Source organism: Emys orbicularis, chromosome 1, assembly GCF_028017835.1.
Source record: "Emys orbicularis isolate rEmyOrb1 chromosome 1, rEmyOrb1.hap1, whole genome shotgun sequence".
Classification (NCBI taxonomy): domain Eukaryota; kingdom Metazoa; phylum Chordata; order Testudines; family Emydidae; genus Emys; species Emys orbicularis.
The window spans coordinates 61,643,625-61,661,458 of NC_088683.1; the positions used below are offsets into that span (position 1 = coordinate 61,643,625).

Below are 17,834 nucleotides of genomic sequence, written 5' to 3' on the forward strand. Positions count from 1 at the left end.
GTTACCTCTGGTGTCATGGCTGACAGCGCCGCCCCTCGGCTCGCAGCACGTGGTGCGCAGCCGACCCTGTGATTGGCGCGGCGGGAGTTGACCTTTGCCCGGGAACGGTCGCTGCCGGGGGCATGTCTCGAACCTGCCCATGAGCGCCCGGGGAACCGAGCCCATGGATCGGAGCGAGCCGCGGCCGCCGCCGCAGGAGGTGGCCGAGGGGGAGGATTTCGGTTACCGGCTCTTCCCGGAGCGGCGCAGCGAGGCCAAGCCGCAGCGCAGTTTCCTGGCCACCAGCCTCCTCACCTTCAACAACAAGTGCCAGGTGATGCTGAAGATCGCCCTGAACACAAGTAGGCACCGAGGGGGGCGCTCGGGCCCTGTGGGCGCGGCGGGGTCGGCTCTGAGTGCGGGGTTTGAGGGGCCTGCCAGGCCGGGGCCGCAGAGATTCTCCTCCCGGGGCCGGGTGTAATTTGCTACCAGTAGCAGTTTCTGATATTATTAAACTGCTGTCTGACCTAATCTGCTACTGGAACGGGGTAGCGAACTGCAGCCAGTAGCAGTTCCTGAGCTGTGAGGTTGTTCTTATTTGCTGACTTGTCCTAATTTGCTCAAACCTGAGCTTGGTGTGGGATGGAAGCAAAGTCTTCAGCTTCCAAACGACCCTGCCTGGTGTACATAAGTATCAATTACTTCTTTATAGAGTGAGGTCATTTAAACATCATTTATTTTGCAGCTTCATTTACTGTGCTAACAAAACATAGCAAGTGCAATACTAGAAACACAGATGTCATTGCTAAAACTACTAGCAAGTACGTATACGTATTTTCAATAAGTATTTGTTATTAAAATATAAATTAAATATTACAGTGACAAGCATCTGCACAGTAACTAAGGTAAATGATGAAACGCTAAGATCGGTGGGCAAACTTTTTGGCCCAAGGGCCACATCTGGGTATGGAAATTGTATGGCGGGCCATGAATGCTCACAAAATTGGGGTTGGGGTGCAGAGGGGGGTGAGGTCTCTGGCCGGGGTGCGGACTCTGCGGTGGGGCCAGAAATGAGCAGTTCAGGGCGCGGGAGGGGGCTCCAGGCTGTGGCAGGGGGTTGGGGTGCAGGGGGGGCGTGAGGGCTCCGGCTGGCGGTGCGGGCTCTGGGGTGGGGCTGGGGATGAGGGATTTGGGGTGTAGGAGGGCTCTCTAGGCTGAGACTGAGGGGTTTGGAGTGTGGGAGGGGGATCAGGGCTGGGACCTGGGGGAGGGGCGGGTTGGCTGGGGTTGCAGGCTCTGGGGTGGGGCCATAAATGAGGGGTGCGAGAGGGGGCTCCTGGCTGGGGCAGGGGAGTTGAGAGCTCTGCCTGGGGGTGCAGGCTCTGGGGTGGGCCAGGGGATGAGGGGTTGGGGTGCAGGAGGGATCGAGGGGTTCGGAGGGCGGGAGGTGGATCAGGGCAAGGGCTGGGGGCACGGGAGGGGCTCAAGGGTGCAGACTCTGGGCGGTGCTTATCTCAAGCAGCTCTCGTAAGCAGCAGCATGTCCCCCCCTCCAGCTCCTACATGGAGGCGCAGCCAGGCCTCAGGGTGCCTCATGGGCGGGGCGCTCACAGCCAGTGGCTCTCCGTCCCTGCTGCTCCTGGCGGAGGCGCGGCCAGGCAGCTCTGCAAGCAGGCATGTGCCACACTACCTCTGTCTGCAGGCGGCGCCCCCGGCAGCTCCCGTTGGTCGCAGTTCCTGGTCAATGGGCTGGAAGCCACGGAGTCAGCACTCGGGGATGGAGGACAGAGGCAGTGTGCCTGCAGAGCCGTCTGGCCGCGCCTCCGCTAGCAACAGCTGGGGTGGGGAGCTGCTTGCGGGGAGCCGCCGGAGGTGAGTGCCCCCCATCCGGCACCCTGTGCCCCAACTCCCTGCCCCAAACTCCCTCCCAGAGCGTGCCCCACAGTCCCTCCCACGCCCCAGCCCCCTGCCGGTCCCACACCAACCGCACTATAAATTGGACTTTCAGTGCAGATCAGAAATGCCAGTTTATAGAGCTTGCCGGCTGGTGAAGTGCTGGATAAAAGAGCTTTTACTGTATTGATTTTGGCAGTGCAGTGGGCGGAGATGGGGGGACATTTGGATTTTTTGGCATCTGTGAAGATGTAGGAATTGGTTTAATTGTGAGTAACTGGATGTTTCTGTTTAAGTGATAACCTCTTAAAAGCCTCTTCATTGTTCTTGGGCTTTTGTCTTGCTATATAACGTTCCTTATTCATCTTCCATATCTGCACTAATTCTGGTTAAGGAAATTAAGAAAATAACCTTCCAGAAGTGGCTGCTATATGTTCTTTTTACCCAGAAGGCCTTTTTCTGTAGATTGAGGGCATATACTAACTCTACACTTAGTCTCCGTTATTCTACACTGAGGCTGGGTGTACAGTACAAGTGCTACAGCACTGTAGTGTAGACACTCACTACAGTATCGGAAAGGGACTTTTCTCGTCGTCGTAAATCCACCTCTCTGAGAGGCCACCGCTAGGTCGACCAACGTTTTAGCGTAATGTCAGGCCAGACCTCCACTCCACAGGACTCAGAAGTAGTGGCCTCTACACAAACATTTGCTATTTAAATAATGTCTGTGTGTGCCCTGCAGTGAATTGAGCATTGTATGGCTTTGAATGTCATTTTTTATTAATCTGAATTGGGACAATTGTAAATTGACTTTTTCATCCAGTGCTTTTCCAAAGAAAGTCACAATGCACTTAGTTTAAGATGCAGTGTCACTTCGTCACCATATAATTATTAATTGCATAAATCTCACTTCGTAATTCTCTTATATAATAAAAAACTGAACTTTACTTGTTGTACAAAATTTTGTATAGAGAAATTGATTGCAGCACTGTTTTTCTAGGTCCATATGCTCAACTTCTTCTTGATGCTATGAAGCAGTCTGGCTGGTAGGTCAACCTCTGACTTGTGTGTTCTATATTGACTTCTATAGAGATCCTTAGCAATCTTATTTAAAACTTGCCTCTAACTTCATACTTCTTGACCTTTCAGCACTGTTTATAACGATCGGCACTTTGCCTGTGAAGACTGTGATAAGTGTGTCAGTGGAGGTTTTGATTCTGCAACATCACAGGTGAGCGTTGATTTTTTGACTGTTTTAATACCCTACAAAGTGAAAAAGAAGCTTGCAAGAACATGTATTTATAATCAGAATCAGATTTTTAAATAATGTTGGAAGTTTGATTTAAATCCATAAAAGAAAGTTAACTTTAAAATCTGGTAGATCTATGCTTGTGCTTAGATACTGATGCTTCTTTGTAAAGTGCTTTGAGCTCTGCTGATGAAAAGTACTATGTAAGAGTTATTATTTGGAGATAACACCACTAATATTAGTACACCGCAGGTTGAAGTGATGGTTAATGGAGAAAAATAGTGGGATCCTCAAAGTCCTCAGTGATGCAGATGACCTGCCCGGGATCTTTGAGGGATTATAGGATAAATATAAAATGAAAGAATTAGGATTAGCTTAAATTTGTTTAAGGAAATATGAATTATAAAGAAAGACCCTGACTAGTATTTTCAAGGCCTTCTTTCTACTTGCTAAGGGAGGAAGTCTGGTTCAAAGAATAACTAATAAAATAAAAGAGAGTTTCTGAAAAGAAGGCCTCTAATTGACAGGGGTGACTGCAGATGGTTTTAAATAAGAAAGAGAATCTGTCTTAAAATGAGCCAGCATGGCCTTAACAACTCCACATACCAGTGTTACCTAAAAATTAGGGCCTATGTAAACCCAGATGCAAAGGAAAAACCATTGGTCAGCAAGAAGAAGGGGAAGAGATTGTAAATCTTATGTGGATTAAGACTGGAAATAAGGGTGCACAGTCCCAAGTTGTTTTTTAGCTGATGTCAGTAATTGGCAATGACATCTCTTGATTGTTAAAGGGTATAAAAAGTAAACTTTTAATGGGTTCATTGCTAATACTTGCCTGACCATGTTGGAGCCAACCAATATGATGGAATACATCCAATACTCAAGGAGCTGACTGAGGCGATATCTGAGCCATTAGAAAAAAGATGGAAGAGATTCCAGAGGATTGGAAGGGGGCAAATATACAGTAGAACCTCAGAGTTACGAACACCTTGGGAGTGGAGGTTGTTCGTAACTCTGAACAAAATGTTATGGTTGTTCTTTCAAAAGTTTACAACTGAACATTGACTTAATACAGCTTAAAACTTTACTATGCAGAAGAAAAATGCTGCTTTTAACCATCTTAATTTAAATGAAACAAGCACAGAAAGTTTCTTTACTTTGTCATATCTTTTTTTTTTTAAACTTTCCCTTTATTTTTTTAGTCGTTTACATTTAATATAGTACTGTACTTGCTTTTGTTTGTTTGTTTGTTTTTGGTTTTTTGGTCTCTGCTGCTGCCTGATTATGTACTTCCAGTTCCCAATGAGCTGTGTGGGTGACTGGTCAGTTTATAACTCTGGTGTTTGGCACCACAGTAGAATCTCAGAGTTACAATCTATAAAAAGGAAAATAAGGACAACCTGGGGAATTACAGACCGGTCGGCTTACATTCAGTACTCGGAAAGATAATGGAGCAAATAATCAAGCAGTCAATTTGCAAACCTCTAAAAGATAATAAGTAACAGTCAGCATGGGTTTGTCAAGAACAAACCATGTCAAACCAACCTAATAGCTTTCTTTGACAGAGTGAGTAGTGGGGGAGCAGTAGATGTGGTATATCTTGACTTTAGTAATGCTTTTGATACTGTCCCGCATGACCTCATAAACAAACTAGGGAAATACAACCTAGATCAGGGGTGGGCAAACTTTTTGGCCCCAGGGCCACATCTGGGTATGGAAATTGTATGTCGGGCCATGAATGCTTACGAAATTGGGGTTGGGGAGCAGGACGGGGTGAGGGCTCTGGCTGGGGGTGCGTACTCTGGGGTGGGGCCATAAATGAGGAGTTCAGGGTGCGGGAGGGGGCTCCAGGCTGGGGTATGGGGGATGAGGGCTCCGGCTGGGGGTGCAGGCTCTGGGGTGGGGCTGGGGATGAGGGGTGCAGGAGGGTGCTCTGGGCTGGGATTGAGGGGTTCGGAGGGTGGGAGAGGGATCAGGGCAGGGGCTTGCGGTGTGGGAGGGGCTCAAGAGTGCAGCCTCTGGGCGGTGCTTATCTCAAACAGCTCCCAAAAGCAGCAGCATGTCTCACCTCCGGCTCCTATGCGGAAGTGCAGCCAGGAAGCTCTGTGTGCTGCCTTGTCCTCAGGTGCCGCCCCTGCAGCTCCCATTGACTGCAGTTCCCGGCCAATGGGAGCTACGGGAGCAGTGCTTGGGGCAGGGGAAGCGCGCGGAGCCCCCTGGCTGCCCCTAAATGTAGGAGCTGGAGGGGGGACATGCCGCTGCTTCCGGGAGCTGCGACCTGGAGCGCGGGAGCGGAGCAAGCCTCAGACCCCACTCCCCAGCAGAAGCTCGAGGGCCAGATTAAATCGGCTGGCAGGCTGGATGTGGCCTGCGGGCTGTAGTTTGCCCACCCCTGACCTAGATGGAGCTATTATAAGATGGGTGCATAACTGGTTGGAAAACCGTTCCAAGAGAGTAGTTATCAGTGGTTCGCAGTCGAGCTGGAAGGGCATATCGAGTGCGATCCTACAGGGATTATTCCTGGGTCTAGTTCTGTTCAATATCTTCATAAATGATTTAGATAATGACATAGAGAGTATACTTCTAAAGTTTGCAGTACTTCACTTAAGAAGCAACAATCAGTTGCACACATACAAAATGGGAAATGACTGCCTAGGAAGGAGTACTGCAGAAAGGTGGATTACAAGCTAAATATGAGTCAACAGTGTAACACTGTTGCAGAAGAAGAAAACATCATACTGGGATTTATCAGCAAGGGTGTTCTATCTAATGAAGAAACAAGAAGTAATTCTTCGATTCTATTCTGTGCTGATAAGGCTTCAACTGGAGTATTGTGTCCCGTTCTGGTGTCACGTTTCAGGAAAGATGTGGACAAATTGGAGAAAATCATTTTTGTTGCGCTCCTCTGGACTAAAGGTCTAGAAAACATGACCTATGAATGAAGAATGAAAAAATTGTGTTTGTTTAGTCTGGAGAAAAGAAGTCGGGCGGGGGGGGGAATATGATAACAGTTTTCAGGTACATAAAAGGTTGTTCCAAACTATCAGGATAGTTAAGCACTGCAACAGATTGCCTAGGGAGGTTATGCAATATCCATCATTGGAGGTTTTTAAGGTTAGATGAATATCTGTCAGGAATGGTCTAGTTATTACTTAGTCTTGCTTTAAGTACAGGGGACTGGACTAGATAACCTACTGAGGTCTCTTCCAGTTCTCCACGTGTATGATTCAATGATTATGGATCTTAGGGTAGGTCTACACTTACCCCGTAGTTCGGCGGCGAGCGATCGAACTTCTGGGTTCGACTTATCGCGTCTTGTCTGGACGCGATAAGTCGAACCAGGAAGTGCTCGCTGTCGACTGCGGTACTCCAGCTAGACGAGAGGAGTACCGCGGAGTCGACGGGGGAGCCTGCCTGCCGCGTGTGGACCGAGGTAAGTTCGAACTAAGGTACTTCGAACTTCAGCTACGTTATTCACGTAGCTGAAGTTGCGTACCTTAGTTCGAATTAGGGGGTTAGTGTAGACCTGTCCTAAGAACCCCTGGGTTTAGCCCATTTGTAAGTATCTTGATCAAATGCTTGTAAAATGTTTTTTTTTACTATAGGGATATAGTAAAGGGCTTATTAGTTAGGCTTTCAGGCATGTTTAGAGCAATTGTATAAATACCATTTGACCTTTGAATTTAATAAAGGAATTATGGTTAAGTTAGTGTTGTTGTGGTTGCCTGCATAAATAATTCCAACAGGATAGGGAGAAATTGAAAGCCAGTAATACTGTTCAAAGCTAGTATACTCTTGCAATGAAAATTCCTTTAACTTTTTTCTAAAGACTTCCTATATTTTTGTTCTACAGATTGTTCTATGCCAGAACAATATTCATCAACAATCCCATATGAACCGAGTAGTTACACATGAACTGATTCATGCTTTTGATCACTGTCGTGCACATGTTGACTGGTTCAGCAATGTCAAACATTTAGCCTGTTCAGAGGTAAGTCAACGTGCTTGTCACACATGAGTAGGCTTCTTTCTTGAGTTTAAGTGTTACTTACTGGTGGTTATTAGAGGTTTTGGTGCTAAGCCAAACATTCTGTTCTATCCATACATAATTCAGTATAACTCCCTTCTTCATTTTTGTTTGTTTGTTTGTTTTTTTGTTTTGTTTTGTTCTGTTGGCTCAATCTAGAGACCAGTTTTGTTCAAAGTACAAGTTGAAATAGAATGTTTTGGAGTTTAACAAACAAATGTAATACACAATACACATTTATCTGCTTCTGATACGTAATTAAATGAACATTATCACGTTTCAGTAGCTACAGAATAAAAACGTGTAGTGATAGTACAGTATTTATAAAGTTCCTTTTTCTACAAATATTGATATTTTGCATAACCTTCATAGTAGTATATTAGAGTTCAAAAGTAAGGTTATTAACAAAAGTGACTCTTCCTGTAAAGATATGTACTTATTATTTCATTGACTGTAGCCTTAATAATCATAAACCTCTGTTCATGACACTCTAATCCTTTCCTGGAGAGTGGTTATTACCAGATCATTATTGAGTGGCACATAGTTGCTTGTGTAGCATGGAGAACTTGATGGATTATGAAACGAAACTAAGCTACTTACACAGGTTACTAATAGTTGGTTTTGGAATATGAACGAGAAATATGTGAAGTATATTTCCATGTAAATGTCATCTTTGTCATTTTGATAAAGTAGAAAATTTCCTCACTGTAACAAAAAAATTATTCAATGCCAATAAAGATAATGTAAATATATAGAGCTAAATGGTGTCCGTCATTTTAGTTTAAAACATTTAGGAATACTTTCCAGGAACTGTAAAGAATGATATCTGGAGTTGATAGCAGAAACTTACAGGTTTCATTGTAAAACTGCAGATTCAGTGATCTGCCCTAATGAGAGAAGTAATGTAATGAATTTGCTACAAAAAGGTCAGATTTTATAAAGGTACATTAAATTGTATATCATGTTTGCATTTGTTTTACCTGGAGAAGATGCACTTTAAGTGGAAGTCAGCTGTGATTTCTTTAATTCTTCTTAGAAATGAATTTGATTTAGTATCCAGTAGCCACATATACAAAATCATTAAAGCCACCCTGGAATTCAGAAATTTCATTATCTACCTACCTTCTTTTTGTCTCTAAGGGAGTTATAGAGTGCCAATCAAAGTGTCTACGTGCTGAATGTAAAAAATTAGAACTTAAGATTTAACACAAGATTGGGCTCATGCTTTTCTGGGAATTGCTTGCTTGTACTTTTTGGCCCATTTTTTGTATCCAAACAACTTTTGCCATTTCAATCTTTTTTAAATTCACCAGTACAAATACTAGCTTTTTCCTCTTATGAAACAATGATTTATTTTTTTCTACACATGATTTCCATAATCTTTTTTTTTAAACTACTAGAGCAGTGTTTCCCATCCCAGAAGGTAGGCTATACCAGGGAAGCCCCAGACTAGTCTGGAGGAGGGAGGGAAAGTGCAAAGCAGAGGAAGAGAACATTGAGGGGTAGAGAAATGTGCATGTCTCTACGTCTGTACTTCTCTTAATGCAGCTGTGTTCCTGCTACTGTGGAAAATGCAGCAGGTGGTTCTTTGAAAGCCACTTGCCTGCCTTCCTTGCTCTTCTAGCAGCCCCTAATGCAGATGGCAACAGGAGCATTTCACAGGGTTTTCAAGTTCAAGCAATGGCTCACAGAGCTAATTTTTTCTTCTCTACTCCCTGATCACTCATTTCAGCCGCAAGAGCATGTGTGACTTGGCCCCCCAGAGTCACCAGTGGATATTCCCTCCAGAACAATATGTAGCCTTGTATAGAAGTGAGGGTGTGGAACGGTTACTGTGAAAAGAAAAAAAGCAAAAAAGTACAGGAGAGCGCAAAATCAGGGGAAAAGATGGTGGTCAATGAACCATTCCCTGGCATAGCTGACACCAAGAGGGCAAAGAAGGGTTCAGTCTTCCCCAGTTCAGCACAATGAGGGAAAATCCACGAGAAAACTACTGGAAACTACTTCATTATATTAAGAATTACTGTAATGCTCTGATTTTTCCATTTATTTTCTGTGGTCTTTTGTTTTCATGATAGATTCGAGCTGCTAATCTCAGTGGAGACTGCTCACTCATAAATGAAATGACCAGATTTAAATTTGGATTAAAACAACACCATCAGGTAAAGAAGACTGCCTTGTAGATAATGCTGACTTACGTTAAGGAACAGTACCGTATGGCTTTGGACTTTATTATTGTAGTCCATCAAGCAATATACCACCTCCTATTAAATTCCTAGCCACAATCTTACCACAGGAAAACAAGTAGATGACTGGAAATCATTTTAATCTTTTGTATAACTTTATATTGCCCACCTACCCATCCACCCATTCATATCTGACTTTCTCCTCCCACTCCCCCAAACCCACATTTTCCCCTCCAGCTCCCTCGGCTTCAGTCCTTTTCCTCTCTGCCTCTCCTACCTTCCCCTTCCTCAAGCCATCCCTACCTTCCCCTTCCTCAAGCCATCCCTACATCTCTGTTTGTCTAAGTTGCCTCCGTACCACTGTTCCACACTCCCCAACTCCCCACCCACCTCCCTTAGCTCACCCCTGTATCTGAGGTGTTGGCTGTCATTCTTGTCAATTTCATGGTTCCGCTGGGGAGCCTGACTGCACGGAGGAGTGGGGAGCTGAGAGCCATGGGGAGGGGGGCGCCCTGGGATCCTGGTGGGGAGCCAAGAGTGCAGGGAGCTGAGAGCCCAGGCGGGGAGCCAGGAGCTGGTGGGAGGCAGCTGGGCTCCTGGCGGGGAGCTGCGTGCGGAGCTGAGAGCCCACCCAACCCCATACACACACTGCTCTTCTTAATAAGTAAGTGGAAGCACTCCTTGTGAGGATGCACACCACTGACGGAAGGAGGATAGTGTGGACATGAACCACAACAGTAGTTACTGCAGTGGCTGTAAGTCGACCTAACATAGGTTGACTTAAGTTTTTAATACAGACATGCCTCCAGTGTCTCCTCCATTCATTGTCCTCTTTGCAGTTTCTCCTTGTACCTGGCTCCTCTCCTTCCTTATATATGTCTCCTAAGGAGGAGGGAGAGAAGAAATTGCTACTGGATGGAAGCCTGATTGGTAGTGACTCCTGTGATGGGTTGGATCACAGAAACCCCCTTGGGGCTGCCAACTGATGTGCCAAGACTACTTCTGCCCCTGCTTTCCCTGCCAGCTTGGGATTCCAGAGCCCTGCCTGGCTGTGCCAGACACGCTTAGCAGCACAAACACAGACCCAGGTCTGAACCACATCCCACAAACTTCAGGCTTAACTGAAAGCAACTTAAGAAGTGTTCCTGTCTTTAACACTCAGATGCCCAACTCCCAATGGGGTCCAAACCCCAAATAAATCCGTTTTACCCTGTATAAAGCTCATAAATTGTTCGCCCTCTATAACACTGATAGAGAGAGATGCACTTTGCCTCCCATAGGTATTAATACATACTCTGGGTTAATTAATAAGTAAAAAGTGATTTTATTACATACAGAAAGTAGGATTTAGTATTCCAGGTGATAACAGACAGAACAAAGTGAATTACCAAGCAAAATAAAATAAAACATGCAAGTCTAAACCTAATACAGTAAGAAAACTGAATACAGATAAAACCTCACCCTCAGAGGTGTTTCAGTAAGCTTCCTTTTGCAGACTAGTCTCCTTCTAGTCTGGGTCCAGCAATTACTCACACCCCCTGTGGTTACTGTCCTTTGTTCCAGTTTCTTTCAGGTATCCTTGGGGGTGGAGAGGCTATCTCTTGAGCCAGCTGAAGACAAAATGGAGGGGTATCCCAGGGGTTTAAATAGACTTTCTCTTGTGGGTGGACACCCCTCCCTCCCTGTGTAGAATCCAGCTACAAAATGGAGCGTTGGAGTCACAGGGCAAGTCACATGTCCATGCATGACTGAGTTCCTTAACAGCCAAGCCACATTCCTGTGAAAGCTCAGATGTGGATTGGTGTCTTGATTGGGCACTTACTGAGAATAGTCTTTTCTCAGGAAGCTGACCAACTGCTTCACTGAGGCTTTTTTAAAATTAAACAAGCATACAGCCCATATTCATAACTTCAAGTACAAAAATGACACATGCATGCAACTAGGATGAATATATTCAGTAGATCATAACCTTTACAGAGATATGTTACATGGCATATGTAGCATAAAACATATTCCAGTTATGTCATATATACATTCATAAGCATATCCTATAAAGCATTATGGGGTGCAACGTCACAACTCCTCTTTGTCCCCCTGCTTCTATTGCTCCCAGGCCCTTTCAGGGGAGGGGCACAGGCAGGCAGGGATGGAGCTGAGCTGGCTGCAGCCTCTCCTGCCTGGTCAGGATAGAGTAGCTCCTTCTGGCAGTAGGCTCCTGTGAGACTCCTACTCTGTCCAAGAGCTAAATGGCAGCTGGCAGGAAGAGGAGAGATGGCTGAATGCTGCTGCACAAAGCAGCAGCCTGACTGCTTTCTGTCCCTCCTGCTATCCTTGCTCCTTCCCTTTCTAGCCAGCCAAAAGTTTGGGAGACAAATATCTTGTTGATTCCCTCCATCCTACTTTGAGAGCTGCCAGGGACAGCTATAATTAAGCCTGGATTCTGTTGTCCAACTCTTTGCCTAGTCATTTACACCTGTGCAAAGTTATAGCATTCTCATTTGGTATCATTTTACATTCACTGGCATGGAATACTACTGTGTCTCTACTCCAGTCCCTGGAATGCCCTGAGCCGTGGAGGCCTGACCACCCAGTGATTGTGCAAGAGGCTTCTCTGGGTCGGAGGTTGGGAACATACCAGGGATTTGCTCCCTTCCCTCCGCTACCTTTGCATCTTCTCTGTCCATTTTCTACCAGCTTTTGTTTTCCTCTATCATTCTAATTTGGGTAGGGAGCATCTGGCCCTGAAAACAGATTCCAGAGCTATGCCATTGAAGATGGAAGGGCTCTCAATGAAGGACAAAACTGAAAGGAGAAGAACACACTTTTAAAAGGGTTACATTTTTTAGAAGAAAAATTCCCACCCCAAAAAAAAAAAAGATATTTGCATTGGTAGAACCAATGCATTTTTAAAAAAGGCTAAATTAGGGGCTTGTGGTTCTTCCAGCTCCAACTACTGCTTAATACATTAATTACAGTGGGTAGTCAGTAAGAACAGAAGAAGAATGACTAGGGTTGACCAGAAGTGTCTTCTGAGTTGCTATGTATGGAAAGACTCAAAAGGATTAAAAATAAACTAAAGCCAGTTCAGAATATAAATTTAGTATAGAGTCAGACATGCAGCCCCTTACTCAGGAAAGGCTCCCCTAGACTTCTGTGGGACTCTTACTTAAGTACAGATTACTGGACTGAATTTGAATAAACTATTCCTGGCTGACCTAGAGCAGCAATTACTGATGGTGGCTTGGGGATCTTGTGTATCCTTTTCTTTTTTTAAGAGGAAAAGCCCAATAGGTAGCAGTTGCTACAGAAAGGTGGGATCAAGGAAAAGAACCACATGAGGGGAGAGTGATGGCAGAGGAGTCGATTCCTTTAGATCTTCTATTTTATGATAGTTGAAAAAGGCTAACTGACACATGGCTGTTCAACTTTGAGCAGATTTTCTCTTGTGTGAATGTCTGTTGTACACTTTTTTTTTTGTACATAAAGCCAGAGTTTTAAACTGCATTTGAATTATTGCTAGTCAAAGAAAAATAGCATTTCTTCTTATTACATGAAGATTTAGGTGTATAATGAAAATTAAATAGTTAATTTTAGATTGAAGAAAAATATATTTAAATGATCACAAGTTTGTTTTTAAGATCTGTCTACAGTAACTCCTCACTTAACATTGTAGTTATGTTCCTGAAAAATGTGACTTTAAGGGAAACTATGTTAAGCGAATCCAATTTCCCCATAAGAATTAATGTAAATTGGGGGGTTAGGTTCCATGGAAATTTTTTTTTTGCCATACAGTACAGTACTATAGTTGGGAGGTGCCCCTGCCTTACCCCACACAGGCACAGCCCACTGGCACTGAAGACAATGAGGCAGGCAAGGAGGCTGAAGGTGCTATAGGATAGGAGAAGCACGTTGCGCAGCAGCAGTGGCAGCTTTCCCTACTCTGCAAGCACCAGGGGCGGGGGACTCAACCCTCGGCCCGCCCACGCCCATGCCACCCCTTTCCCCAAACCCCCACCCTTAACCCGCCTCTTCTTCCTGCCTCCTCCTCCCCTTTTACTCCGCATGCCGCGTCCTCGCTCCTCCCCCCTCCCCCCTCCCTCCCCTGCCTCCTGCCCGCAGCAATCAGCTCGCTTGCAGTGTTCAGGAGGGAGCGGGGAGGAGCGAGGACTTGGCGCGCAGGCTCCCCCCTCCCTCCCCTGCCTTCTGCCCACGGCAATGAGCTGGTTTGCAGCGTTCGGGAGGCAGAGGAGGGAGGGGGAGCCTGCGTGCTGAGTCCTCGCTCCTTCCCCCTCCCTCCTGAACGCCTCAAGCCAGCTGATTGCCGCGGGCAGGAGGCGGGGGGAGAAGGGGGAAAGCGCTGATCTGCAGGGTCTGCCGGCAGGCAGGAGGCGTTGGGGGGGGCAGGGGGGCGTAGGGGAGCTGATGGGGGGGGGCTGCCAGCTGTGGACAAAGCAGGCAGCCAAACGACATTATAGCGAAGCATTGAACAACTTTAAATGGAGCATGTTCTGTAATTGAGCAGGGACGCAAGATCGAAACAACGTTAAGCGAGAGGACGTTAAGTGGGGAGTTACTGTATTTGGAATGGTGTCAGTTTTCTGTGATACATGATTAACTGTAACCTTTATGTTGATGCACGTGCAGTAGGAACTAACATTTGGATAGATCTGTACAAAAGGGTTTGTAACTTGTGACCTTAAATCCTCAAATCGTAACTACAATTTTTTTCTCCATTTCTCTTAGACCTGTGTACGAGACAGAGCCATTCGCTCCATTTTGGCTGTTAGAAAAGTTAGCAAAGAAACAGCAGAAAAAGCTGTGGATGGAGTTTTTGACTCCTGTTTCAATGATCATGAACCATTTGGAAGAGTCCCACACAGTAAATCAGATGCCAAGTATGCTTACAGAAACTTTCAGAACCGGGATCGATATTATGCAAATTTGTAAAGGTGACTGTTAACCATTAGCAGTGCTGTCACACTGAAAACATAGCATATATACCTGTTGCTGGTGGAGAGAGGAAATTCTGGCAAGTAAACTACAATTTTGTACGGAAAGCTTACACAAAAGCCAAGTTCCACTGATGAGTTAGAAATAATCTGAGTAAATGAACAAGAGCTGTAAACCATGTATTTCCTCGCCTGTTTTTCAATGTTTCTTTTGACATATCAAATTTTTAATCCACACATTTGAATTCATGTGTAAATCTGCTCAGTCCAATTAAGAATGTTTCAAAATGTCTTTTATCTTTACTGAATAAAGTGATTTAAGATGTTCAGATTTTTACAAATTGTGTTGTGTAGCTATGTCTGCATATGATACTGATAATTGAGCATTCCTTTTTCAAAGTGGGTACCTAAAGTCAGAATCTTAAATCCACATACGGGCACTTAAGGCTAGGTCCACAAAGGGATTTAGGTGCTTAACTGCTGCTTCAGGTACCTAAGTCCAATATTTAGATCCTCAAAACCTCTGCTTAGCTGCTGCCAAACCCTGTAGGTGCCTAAATTTGCTAGGCACCTAAATTTTTGCTGGTAGGCAGCAGTGCCCATGCTCAAATTTTGACACTCAACACCTAAGCCCTGGCAGGATTCACAAACTAGGCATTCCCCTGCCTAACTTGCTGATGCAGTGGTAGTGCTCAGAGGCCACCTTAGAGGATGCCTACTAGATTGGGCTTCATACAAAACACAGCTGGTGGTGGTGGAGTGATTCCATCAGGCGCCAGGGCACCTAGTTGGGTGTTGCAACACTGAGCCTAAGTCTCCTTTGTGAATCTTCCCTTTAGGGCTTGTCTACACGGTACATTAGTGTAGAACCAGCAAGCGTGTAAATTCTAGTGTGCACCAGCATGTTGCACACGAACTGTCTGTTTGGACCCTGCTGCGTGCACTAAAAGTTACCTAGAGCACATTGACGGAGTCCTACTTGAAACACGACTATGTCAACATGCAGCAGGGTCCACATGTCAGTTAGTGCACAACTCACTTATGCATGCTAGAATTTACACCCTAGCTGGTGGGCAATAATGTACTATGTAGACAAACCCTTAGACTCCTTTGAAGATCCAAGCCCTAAATAAATGACTAGATTTTCAAATGAGCACAAAAGCTCCCACTGAAGTCAAGGGGAGCTTCTAGGCATTCAGTTTTTGAACATTTAACCATGTATTTAACAAGTTTAGGCACCCACTTCTAAAAATCTTAGTCAGTCTGTTTTATGCTGTTAGTGGTTGTTTAAAAATAGTGACTTTTTCTTTTAAATTTTTTAAAGAGGACAACGAGATACTCTTTCATCTCAGGTGATTACTTACAAATATACAGTTTTGGCCCTTCTCCCATGCAGAGTGCTCCATGCAGTGACTTGTGGGGCTCTTCTCGGATATAGGAATCTATCTGCCCATATTAAATTACTGAATCGCAACCTAAAGTTTGGTCCTACACTTAAAACTTCTTATGGCATAACTGTGTCAGTCAGGGGTGTGAGAAACCCCAAGCCCCCTAGAGACATAGCTATGCCAGCATAACCCCCAATGTAGACACTGCAATGCCAACAGAAGATAGCTATGCCAACAGAAACAAACATCATCTGGGGACAAGATGTTCCTGCACCAGCAGAAAAACTCCTTTCACTGTATGCTGCTTCTGCACTAGGGGGCTCTGGTGCCATTGTTGTGCTGGCACAGGCTCTGCATTGTAGACATAGCTAAGCCTTAAGTCACAAACAGCATTATGTAAAGGGTGTCAGAAAGATAAGGTATAAAACAAATCTTAATTAAGTAAAATGATTACCTGTACTGCTTTTCTTAGGATTATTTGAATTTCAGTTATTTAACTAAAGAAAAACCAACTCAACAGGTTTTATAGAGTTTTAGTAACTATCCTTAACAATATCAACTAATAGCATAGGATATAAGGTAAAAGTAGTAATGGACTATGATTTTACTAACACTGGCTAGAAAATTGATTAATACAATAACCATCCAGGTTTTGAGAATCAACACAATGAAAAACAATGATACTCAATCACTGTCTTGGGAAGGTGACTGTTTAGATTTTGACTCAGTCCCTTTTGACTTTTGCCAATTGGTTATCAACTGGGAGGTGTTACCACAGAGGAACCACCACCCAAAGTTAAAACAAGACAGTTTGGTCAATTACTTGCACACCACTCCCCTCCTCTCCCTAGGTCTCCTTCCCAACAGATCTATAGTAGTCAGCTCTTAACCTGCTTCCACATAAATTATATTAGCACCAGGATCTTATTAACACTCCTAACTAACAAACTCCTACTTTCATATGTGATCTCCTTTTACATTTGTATACACTTAGAACTTGAAAGCCAGTGTGAAATCATTAACTGAAGTTATGCTTGGCTGAATTCAATTTTTATTTTTTTATAATTTTGATGGATAACATGCTTGTTAAGCATTTTTTATTATCAATTTAAATTTTCACAGCTGTGGGAAATTGGGTTAATTTTTTTCCCTATTTTTATTTAAATTTTCACAATTGCAGAAAATTGTGGGTCGGTCACGCTTATTTAGTGACATTGAGATTTAAAAAATTAAAGCTTTGTAACGATTAAAACAAATGTCCACATCATATGTCAAAACATACAAAGTAAATAGTCTTAAATCAAACTAATAATTTCAAGCAGAATTTTCTTACTTTGCCTTTCTGTAAATTTCAGTCATCAATGGAAATATTGTCACTTTGTGCAAGTATGATGAAATCAACATTTATTCACATTTACCAATACAAATCTAATCTTTTTCAAAGCTAACTATAATAGACACATGCAGACTGTTTCACAATCCTAGTTAGCAACAGTAACTTGTTCAATTTCAAAGCTATTTTACAACTATTTTGATTGGAACCTATTACAAAACAAGAACACATACTAATGCTTTGTCTACATTACACAGCTTTTAGCGACATGGCTGTGTCGCCACTGCCGTGCCACTAAAAGTCGAGCAGTGTAGCTGCTGTTTGTCGGCTCTCCTGCCAACAAAAAACTCCCATCCCCAACAAGCAGCGTTTGTGTTGTCGGCAGGAGAGCGCTCCCGCCGACAACGCGCTGTTCACACTGGCACTTGTTGTGGCAAAACTTTTGTCTTTCAGGGTAACACCTCTGAAAGACTAAAGTTTTGTCGTTCAATTGTCAGTGTAGACAAAGCCTAACTCTGTGACAGTCTTTAAAGCACATACGCAAACATGGAAATGCCCTTAGTAATTAAGTACCCAGTTTCAGGAAGTAGTCAATTGAGTGATTTGGGTTGTCACCAAGAGAAAGTGTGTGTTACTTATCAACAGATCTTTGCTCAGCTGTCAGTTTTCAGCTCAGTCACTATTCACCACAGGAGTTGATGCTGCAAATACAGGCGGAGCAAAGAATGGACATGACTATAGTCTTGTCCTGATGTGCTAGCAGGCAATCTGAATTCCTGGAAAATAAAAGACAGTTAAATGTGCCTATCCAAGGTAGCCGATGACATCAAG

At 44.2% G+C, this 17,834-nt stretch overlaps 1 protein-coding gene across 5 annotated transcripts; it reads left to right on the forward strand.

Annotated features, from left to right (window-relative positions):
- The first annotated feature begins 122 nt into the window (after nucleotides 1–122).
- Nucleotides 123–14,617, forward strand: ATP23 (ATP23 metallopeptidase and ATP synthase assembly factor homolog). 5 transcript variants are annotated; one of them, XM_065414603.1, is made up of 8 exons: nucleotides 123–341; nucleotides 725–800; nucleotides 1,681–1,850; nucleotides 2,872–2,917; nucleotides 3,021–3,102; nucleotides 6,974–7,111; nucleotides 9,226–9,309; nucleotides 14,077–14,617. In XM_065414603.1, the coding sequence occupies exons 1-8, from the start codon at nucleotides 140–142 to the stop codon at nucleotides 14,278–14,280; spliced, it is 1,002 nt and encodes a 333-aa protein (XP_065270675.1). In that variant the 5' UTR covers nucleotides 123–139; the 3' UTR covers nucleotides 14,281–14,617. The 5 variants fall into 5 exon arrangements, with proteins under 5 accessions (XP_065270675.1, XP_065270643.1, XP_065270658.1 ...); XM_065414586.1 differs by lacking the exon at nucleotides 1,681–1,850 and having other exon boundaries at nucleotides 231–313; XM_065414578.1 differs by lacking the exon at nucleotides 1,681–1,850 and having other exon boundaries at nucleotides 256–341.
- Nucleotides 14,618–17,834: the final 3,217 nt, after the last annotated feature.